At 41.9% G+C, this 10220-nt stretch overlaps 1 protein-coding gene across 1 annotated transcript in view; it reads left to right on the plus strand.

Annotated features, from left to right (window-relative positions):
• The window catches only part of igf2bp1 (insulin-like growth factor 2 mRNA binding protein 1), an 84115-nt gene extending 76880 nt beyond the window's left edge, over nucleotides 1–7235 (plus strand). The window contains exon 15 of the mRNA XM_037688794.1: nucleotides 5580–7235. Coding sequence (XP_037544722.1) covers nucleotides 5580–5735 — 156 coding nt within the window. The 3' untranslated portion in view covers nucleotides 5736–7235. The remainder of the gene's footprint in view (nucleotides 1–5579) is intronic.
• The last annotated feature ends 2985 nt before the right edge of the window (nucleotides 7236–10220 follow it).

Here is a 10220-nt window from a genome sequence, read left to right on the forward strand (position 1 = left end):
AGCTTGCATGTCTGGAAAGGCACCATTAATGCAGAGAACTATGTTCAGGTTCTAGAACAACATATGCTCCCATCTAGACGTCATCTCTTTCAGGGAAGACCCTGCATTTTTCAACACGATAATGCCAGACCACATTCTGCAGCAATCACAACATCATGGCTACGTAGGAGAAGGATCCGGGTACTGAAATGGCCAGCCTGCAGTCCAGATCTTTCACCTATAGAGAACATTTGGCGCATCATAAAGAGGAAGGTGCGACAAAGCAGGCCCAAGACGATTGAACAGTTAGAGGCCTGTATTAGACATGAATGGGAGAGCATTCCCATTTCTAAACTTGAGAAACTGGTCTCCTCTGTCCCCAGACGTCTGTTGAGTGTTGGAAGAAGAAGGGGGGATGCCACACAGTGGTAAAAATGGACTTGTCCCAACTTTTTGGGGATTTGTTGACGCCATGAAATTTGGAAACAACATGTTTTTCCCTTAAAATGATACATTCTCTAGTTTAAACTTTTGATCTGTGATTTGTGTTCTATTCTGAATAAAATATTAGATGTTGGCACCTCCACATCATTGCATTCAGTTTTTATTCACAATTTGTTTAGTGTCCCAACTTTTTTGGAATCCGGTTTGTACATTCACCTACATTTGTAAACACTCAAACGCTTCTGTCATGCATTCTTGCCACCCATCCCCCTTACTTGACGGTTCCGAGCCTGACTCTTATACATTGAATTCACTGTCCTGCTCTTTGTTGTCCGACTCCACATGTGAAACCTCCAGGCGCCTCCTCCGTTTGTTCATGGCAGCTGCCTGTGGGCTCCTGCCCGCGCTTGACTGCCTGGTTAGCTCGGCACTCACCCCACCACTCTTTTAGGGGTGGAGATTTTTTTTAAGGCTAGAGGCAGAAATGCTTACTTGACTAGGCAGCTCATATGCAATATTAAGAAATCGTAAGTGGCTGTTGTGTTTAAAATGAGTGTTTATGTAATTATTTTCAGTGTACATATCCAATATAAGTTTTATTCATTCAAGGTCGTCATATTTATTCATAATTTTAATATTAGTAAGCCCGAGAGTTACCGCACCCAAGCAAAAAGTTACCATAACGCACCTGTCAAAAATAAGTGAGCTCCCGGATCTTGTTCTGGCAGGATACGGCTCAAATTAAGCCCTGGCAGCCACCCTATATTTACGTAAACTGACCACCCCTTTCATTTGAGGAAACTATGAAACTAGAAAGTTTTTATATTGCTTAAGTATACAACGCTGGTCATAAAATTAGAAAACTGTGTCATGAAAAAGTTGATTTCAATTCAATTCAAAAAGACTTTATTAATCCCAAAGGGAAATTATTTGTTGTTGGAACTCGTTATCCTCATTTCATTGAGAGATGTTATAGATGCTGATGCTGTAGACAGGAAGGATCTCTTGTAAAGGTCCATCCCACAGTGGATCCTAAGAAACTGGCTGCAGATGCTGTCTGAGCCGTCCACCCAGACTCGGTTGGACTCTCGGTTCCCTCGGGCTGTAGGACCGTCCGAATGCCGGGCAGAACTCCTCCCAGAGCGATGACCACTCCTCCCAGCATTCTGCTGAGCTCCTCATTGCTGTGGATCTCCAGCTGTAAGTGCTGAGGGACGATCCTGTTCTTCCGCTGTCATGAGCCGTGTTTCCTGCTAATTCCATGATCTCAGTGGTCAGGCACTCAAGCACAGCTGGCAGGTAGATGAGAATGCGTCCACAGAACATCCTTTTCAACTCATCTGAGATTCGGGGCTGTAGTTGATATATTATTTGAGTTTTTGAGATGTTAAATCAGCTGCTGTTGGTTGTAGAAAACTGCCTTGTTGCCATGGTTATGCATCATAACAAATGTCCAAAACTAAACAAGTTTCAGTAAAAAGCCTTCCAGCTGCACAGCATCTGATACCAGAGGAAACAATCATCCAAAAAATTGTGATTTACATCCAGAAAAAGAGGAATTAAAGTTTCCAAAAGCAAAATCTCAGAATGAAAGTAACAGAGCTGCTCCAACATGCAGCCACCTTGAGTGGCGCAATTCTAGAAAAACTTTTTAAGAACATATTTATTATATTATTATGCTATTATAATAATATTATATTATTATTATTTATTTATCAACATATTTATTATATATATTTTTAAGAACATATTTATTTCAGTAATTCCATTAAAAAGTGAAACTTGTATATTATATTCATTGATAGTGTTGATGATTATAACTGACAACTAATGAAAACCCCAAATTCAGTTTTGTTTTTTTGTTTTTCTCTTCTTCTTTCGGCTGCTCCCTTCTTCAAGGGTCGCCACAGCAAACTAAGTCGCACAAAAACATGGCAGTTATTTTTACGCCAGATGTCCTTCCTGACGCAACCAACGACCACCGAGCTACCACAGCCCTCTGTGTGGAGCAGAGAGCTGCTATCTAGGACACCCGGAGGAGCAGATGGTGGGGGGTTAAGGGCCTTGCTCAAGGGCCCATAGTGGGAGGAATGAGGGTGGGGCAGGTGTGGGTGCTTCACCTACCTCACCCACATTTTTGATGTTGTCTGTACCGGGGCTTGAACCAGCGATCTTCTGATCACAGGCCCACGTTCTCTAACCTCTGCACCACCACTCCCAAATTCAATATCTCAGAAAATTAGAATATAACTTAAGACCAATAAAACAAAATGTTTTTTAGAAATGTTGGCCAACTGAAAAGTATGAACATGAAAAGTATGAGCATCAATACTTAGTTGGGCTCGTTTTGCCTGGATTACTGCAGCAATGCGGCGTGGCATGGAGTCAATCAGTCTGTGTCTCTGCTCAGGTGTTATGAGAGCCCAGGTTGCTCTGATAGTGGCCTTCAGCTCTTCTGAATTGTTGGCTCTGGTGTATCACATCTTCTTCTTCACAATACCACATAGATTTTCTTTGGGGTTAAGGTCAGGCAAGTTTGCTGGCCAATTAAGAACAGGGATACCATGGTCCTTAAACCAGGTACTGGTATCTTTGGCACTGTGTGCAGGTGCCAAGTCCTGTTGGAAAATGAAATCTGCATCTCCATAAAGTTGGTCAGCAGCAGGAAACATGAAGTGCTCTAAAACTTCCTGGCAGGTGGCTGCGTTGACCTTGGACCTCAGAAAACCCAGTGGACCAACACCAGTAGATGACATGACACCCCAAACCATCACTGAGTGTGGAAACTTGACACTGGACCTCAAGCAACATGGATTTTGTGCCTCTCCTCTCTTCCTCCAGACATGAGGAACCTTGGCTTGACCTTGATTTCCAAAGAAAATGCAAAATTTACTTTCATCAGAGAACATAACTTTGGACCACTCAGCAGCAGTCCCAGACGAGACACTTCTGATACTGTCTTTTCTTCAAGAGTGGCTTGACACAAGGAATGTGACAGCTAAAACTTGTGTCTTGCTTATGTCTGTGCGTGGTGGTTCTTGAAGCACTGACTCCAGATGCAGTCCACTCTTCGTAAATGTCCCCCACATTTTGAAATGGGTTTTGTTTCACAATCCTTTCCAGGGTGCAGTTATCCCTGTTGTTTGTACACTTTTTTCCTACCACATTCCAACATTTTTCAGTCAGGACATCTGGACTGGTTTTTGTTTTTTGTTTTTTTATGCTGAAACGTTTCGCCTTCGGTCCGGAGGGCTTCATCAGTCAAGGAAACGCACAACAAAACTGATTCTTCCCCCAACAGCTTCCTCGGAACAAACCAGTTATGCTTGTGATAAGATGGTCTCTTTGGTACGCCCCCCTCCTCCATTGCCGGCCCTCTTCCTTGTTGACAGTCTTGTCAAACTGGTTGAAAACAACAAAGTTCATGCTCAGTAATCCAGGTATACAATCCAACATTTTTCAGTCAGGTCATCTGGACAGTTTTGTTTGTTTTTTTGTGCTGAAACTTATCACAAGCAGAACTGGTTTGTTCCACTTTGGAGTAAGCTGTTGGGGGGGAGAATCAGTTTTGTTGTGTGTTTCCTTGACTGATGAAGCCTTCTGGATTGAAGGCGAAACGTTTCTAGAGGCCAGCTGAGACACATCTCCTGGAGCCAGTTCTAAATGATAAAATTTATGGTTTATAATTTGTGCAAATTTGCACAGGTTTTGAAATTTTGTTAAATATTTACTAAATACGAATCAATATGGTTAAGACTTTTTAAGTCTGTATATTTCATATTATGTTAAGTTTAGAAAATATAGCAATATGGTAAAACAAAACTGTGAAGTCTGTATTTTATTTTGAGTTAAAGGTTAATGTACTATGTATGGTAGGCTGAAGTCTGTTTACTGTTGTATTTATATATTTTGAATTATTTGTCTGTGATGGACTGGAGACCTGTCCAGGTGTCCCCTGCCTCTCACACAGTGATGGCTGGATATGGGCACCAGTGATACCAGTGACCCGTAAAGGAAGAAGTGGGTAAAGATAATGATGGATGGACTATTTGTTCCTAGATTTTCATTTTATTTTTTATTATTTTTTAAGAAAATTTCAGGCAGCTAAGCTAAGCCAATACTGGTAATTTAAGTTACATAATTTTATGCACTCCTATAGTTTGTCCTATTTTTGGTATAAATATAAAATGATGCAAAAATATTTGACACAGTAAAGAACCTGAACTTATTGTTTTAAATAAATGTTCTATTTGTTTACATTGTTGTTTATTCTTTTCAGCTTGTCGGTTACATAATTGAAACAAAATTTATGACCATTTCAATAGAAAAATTGTTTCTGAATCGGAAAATCGGTTTTGGATCGAATCGTGACACCAAAAATCTGAATCAAATCGCCAGACACTGAGAGATTCGCACCCCTACTTCAATATTGAACCTTTTCACAATATTCTAATTTTCTGAGATACTGAATTTGGGGTTTTCATTAGTTGTTGGTTATAATCATCAACACAAAAAGAAATAAACATTTGAAATATATCAGTCTGTGTGTAATGAATGACTATAATATACAAGTTTCATTTTCTGAATGGAATTACTGAAATAAATCAACTTTTACATGATTTTCTAATTTATGACCAGCACCTGTAGTTTCCTTGAACGAAGTAGCCGAAGATTAATGTGTGGGGGTCAAGGCCACCACTGGCCACCGCCTGACCCCCCCATTGCACCTGGTTGTGAATAAAATGTCTCCCTCCACTCGCCAGTATCCGTCACTTTGCACTGCACCATACCCCTGTTATTTTTCCACAGTGTAACTACTACTTGAATCAAAAACATTTAGGTTTACTAACATTCCCAGATCAGTTCCAGTCCAGACGAACACTCATCTCAAAAACTACAAACATTCACTCCTCAAATTACTCAACGACTGGGACCAGTGGCGTACCGCTAGTTTTAGTTTAATTGTAAAAGAATAAAGTAAAGAGTGCACTGCTTTGTGTTGGTCTGTCTTGAACACTTTGAAGACTAAATGTGAGCACATTAATGTGTACAAGTACTTTATAAACACACTTTAAACTGTTTTTTATTTTCTTTTGTAGTTTTCTCGACAGTAAAACATCTTGACCATTTTCCTTTTAACTTCTGTTCTCCCCCAGCTGGCTCAGAGGAAGATCCGAGACATCCTGACCCAGGTCAAAATGTCACAGAAAGGCGGGATGGGCATGAGCGCTAGCCCCCACCCTCAGGGCTTCACTGAAATGGGCAGCCCGACACAAGGACTGACTCAGGACCACCAGCCGCGCAGGAAGTGAGGGTTCCTCACACGCCCGCGGGGCCCCCAACCCCACCTGACGGACACGTGCACAGACAAACGGACGGACAGATACAAAAAGAGCAACACACAGACCCCGAGACGAGCAGGGAGCGAGAGTCAGAAGACAGATCTTTATAGAGCGAAGGTGAAATCAAAGATGAAACGAATAAAGGTTATAAGGTAAAGAACGTTCAAAACAGACCCAGTGCCAGGCCAGAGGAGAGCCTGAGTGGAGATGGAGGGATGAGGAAACAGGGATGGAGGTGGGGGGGTGGAGTCCTGCTCATGTGTCTCGATAAAGTTTCAACAACACGACCTAGTTTTGTTCAAACCCACCCGCAGACATGCAGGAGGATAAAGTGCACCCCCACCACTGTACAGACCTCTCCAACCATCTGCACCCAGTCCTTTATTTTAAAGGTGGTTTTTTTAACATAGAGATATATGTATAGAAATGTTTTATTCAGAGCTATTATTGATGAAATGCAGTGAGGCGAAGCCGGGAGAGGAAGTGAGGAAACTGCTGCAGAGGCTCCGGAGGTGCGGGGGCCACCCCCCACCTCCAGGCCGACACAGCGAGCTATGAAGAGGGGCCGCAGATGTTAACACTGCTCTTTACACACCTCTCTGAACAGCAGAGAGCGTCGAGAAAATATGAGGTTGTAAATATATAATCTTCATGTTGTTGTTGAGAAATGCTGCGTCTGACCACCTTGCCTTTTTTTAAAAATAATGGGGTGTTCTGTATGGGTGGGGCCTCTGGTTGTGGCCCTCGGCACCCATTTCCATGCTTTGCAGTGTGGTGGCCAGCGCGGCCAGAGATAGTAAGGGGGAGTGGCGGTTGTAGTTGGTCCTGCAGTTCTAATGCAGCGGCTCAGCTCAAAACTACTGCCAGCAGATGTTTGCTGGTCGGTGTCCTGCCCCTTACATGGCATATTTTATATATATTATATATATATGATATGTGAGTTAGCCCGGCCCCTCAGGTGAACACGTTGGAGTCAAGTGTGAGGTTCTGCTGCACCAGTAAGTCCAGCAATAACAGACAGACTGAGTGTCTGAAGGGTTCTGATTATTGCACTCGTCCTGCACAGGAGATTTCTGTTAGGAGGACTTTCTCCTCAGTGTTGGAAACATTCTGGCACTGAAGCTGTCTTTGCGAGACAAACCTGCCTCTGAGGAGAAGAGCGGCCTCGGCCGAGCACCAAGTCTTCCAAAGCTCCTCACCTTGCACTCAGCAGTCGTTAAAATCCGACTGGACCAGGAGTAGTTTCTGGGTTTTCCTCTCCTGCTCTGCCAAAGGCCTGTGGGCGAAGCCTCCACACCCCGCCTGCATTTCTTAATGAGGGTCGGGTCAAAATGGACGCTTTCGCCAAGATTAGAACATATTAAAGAAGAAAAAGAAAAAACCTACCTCAGGGTAAAGTTACCTCAGTATTGATTTTTTTTTGTGCTTGCTGGTGTTTTATATAAGAAGAAACAAAGAAAATAAGAGCTGATAGTCCTGAATAGCTTTTTTTATTTTTTAAGAAGACATTTTTTTTTTTTTTTTTTTTTTGTAATGTCTTGTTGCTTTTGTTATTTTATTCTTTTTTTTTTCTTTGTTTTTGATGCAATGATGGTTGAATGAGGACAGGATAACCCGAAGGCTGTTTTTTTAACAAAGAGAGAGAAAAAATTAAAAATGGAGCCTTTTTCGTTGAGGAAACACTTTCTGGTCGTCCTGAATTGTGACTGGTGCAGATGTTGACTAAAAAAATGGCCAATGGGGAGCGGTTTTACCTCGACAGGGGGTTCTGATAGTGTCATGGTGAGTCTCTTTGATTGACCTTAAGATCCAGATGAGCTCCATCTGTGAACACACCAAGTCCCACCCAGATTCTCTGTGGGTCTGCCACAAGCCTTTATGAACCTTCAGGTGGCGTCCCTCTGGGCTGCGACTGTTGGACACTTGTTGGCAAACGAGCTTTATGAGGGAGTCTCTAAAATGTCTCAAAACATTTGCAGCAGTTCCTAATTTCCTGAGTCTTGGAGGCTGTTCAAAATATTTGAGCAACAATTTTCTTTTGAGAAAGCGTTGCAGGAGTTTGAAACCCTTCTTAACTTGGTTAAGTCTAAAAAAACACGTATCTTTAAATGATAATTGTTAAACAAACTGGTCTCAGTTTACCAATGTTCATGTCCAACTGTATTAAATCCTAAAGTGGGGGCAGCTGTCAGGGTTGAAATAGAGCAGGCTCAGTTCAATTCAATTCTATTCAGTTTATTTCTATAGCACCAAATCACAGCAGAAGTTGTCTCAGGGCACTTTACAGAAACATTCACATACATAAAAAACTAGTTAATAAAGTTCTGTAAAGAAGCAGCAGACTCGTTGAACCTTCACTACGTCACAGTGTCTCATCCTGAGCAAGCACAAAGGAGACAGTGGAAAGGAAAAACTCCCTTTTAACAGGAAGAAACCTCCAGCAGAACCAGGCTCAGGACCAGCGGTCATCTGCTTTGACCGGCTGGTTTGAGAGGACAGGAAGGAGAGACAGATGAACACAGAATGGCAGGTCCAGGTGTAGGTGCAGGTGAACCTGAAACACAAAAACACATGATAAGATAGAAATAATTTAAAATATTACAAATATAAACGGTAGAGTAAGTAAAGGCAGCAGCAGAGTGAAGAAATGTGGTCAGTTTGTCCTCCAGCAGTCCTAAGCCTATAGCAGCATAACTAAAGGAAAGCTCAGGAAACCCAAGCCGACCCGAACTATTGGATTTATCACAAAGGAAAGAACTGACCAGTGTTCATGTCCGAAGTGTAGTCCAGTAGATGAAATCCTAAAGTGGGGGCAGCTGTCGGGGTTGAAACAGCAGGCTGAGGACAACAGCCGGCTGTGATTTTCTAAAGCTGGACTCAGAATGTGTCTGTACAGCTCACTGGTCACAAACACTCATCTTGAATTCAGCGAGACCCAATTATTATTATTATTATTATTTGCAATTTTGCATTACTAAGTCTTCAATATTTTCAGCCCAGCGAGATGCTACATTTCCTCTTGTGCCTTACTGTAACGACATCATGGAAGCACCTAACACGCGTTACTTTCCTCTCCTACAGAGAGGACACGTGACCGTGAGCTTTAAGGTCAACTTCCTGCTGGAGTGTGAGAATCGGTCCGATCATAGCTGCACATCTACAGTTTGACTGTGGCGACGTCCGAGCGTTAGCTAGCTCTGATGTCTCTGAATGTGAATATTTATTACCTGTGCACTGACCAGGACGCCCCACCTGCTCCCTGTTGGTTACGCGTGTGTGTGAATGCTAATGCATGCGTGTGAAAGTTTGTTTTCAAAGTTTTTACATGTTTTTTTAACGTAATGTAACTTTTTATGTCTTTGTTGTGGTTGGGTGAAACATGGCCCCTCCATCCATGTGCAAACTGACAGGATGGAGAGGATCGGGAATCTTTTGGGAAAATGGGAGCAGTTTCATAATAGAGTCAAACCTGAACACATAGATCGCAAAACTTTTGTATTTTTTAAGAAAAAGCCTAAAGAATCCAGAGTAGGGAAGCTGTTAAGAAAGCTGGGCTTGGCCAGTCGTTGTAGGACTCTTGGTTTTCAGACCTTCACTGGTTACTCAGCAAACAAATCATCAAACAGGAAAACTAAAACGTATTCCATCATGTCGATGCTTCCATTTTACCTAAAGGTGCTAACTTCACAGCTCACTGAATGTTTTGTGTTGTTTCCACCTTTTTCCAAACCATAGAGCTTTGTTCACAACCACCAAGGCACACTATTTAGGATTCAATATTCAGCCTGCAGATATCTGAACTAATTAGATTTTACAACCCGACTTCCCCAAAAGTTGGGATGTTGTGTAAAATAAGAATAAAAACAAAATGCAGTGGTTTGAAAATCTCAAAATACACAAATTCTACTCGCAGAACACGTTAAATATCAAATATATCAAACTCTAAGGAATTGTTCTTTTTTTAATGTTTTTTTGAATTTGCAGCAACACATGCCAAAAGTTGGGACAGGAATATGTTTAGCACTGTGACGCTTCCCGCCTTTTTTTCAATTCAATTCAATTCAGTTTATTTATATAGCACCAAATCACAACAAAGTTGTCTCAGGGCACTTTACAGGAACATTCACATAAAAGCCAATTAGTAAAGTTCTCTATCTAAGGAATCCAGCAGACAAGTTGAATCTTGGCTTCGTTGCAGTCTCCCATCCTGAGCAAACACAGTGGCAACAGTGGAAAGAAAAACTCCCTTTTAACAGGAAGTAAACTCCAGCAGAACCAGGATCAGGACAAGAGACCATCTGCTTTGACCGGCTGGTTGAGAGGACAGGAAGGAGAGACAGACGAACATAGAATGGAAGGTCCAGGTATAGGTCCAGGTGTATCTGAAAGACAAAAAAACACGTTAATTTTTTAACGACTGTCCAATAAGACTCTTTTTCTCAATTTCTCAATTTT

The sequence above is a fragment of the Nematolebias whitei genome, chromosome 15 (assembly GCF_014905685.2).
Source record: "Nematolebias whitei isolate Nwh7 chromosome 15, NemWhi1, whole genome shotgun sequence".
NCBI lineage: Eukaryota > Metazoa > Chordata > Actinopteri > Cyprinodontiformes > Rivulidae > Nematolebias > Nematolebias whitei.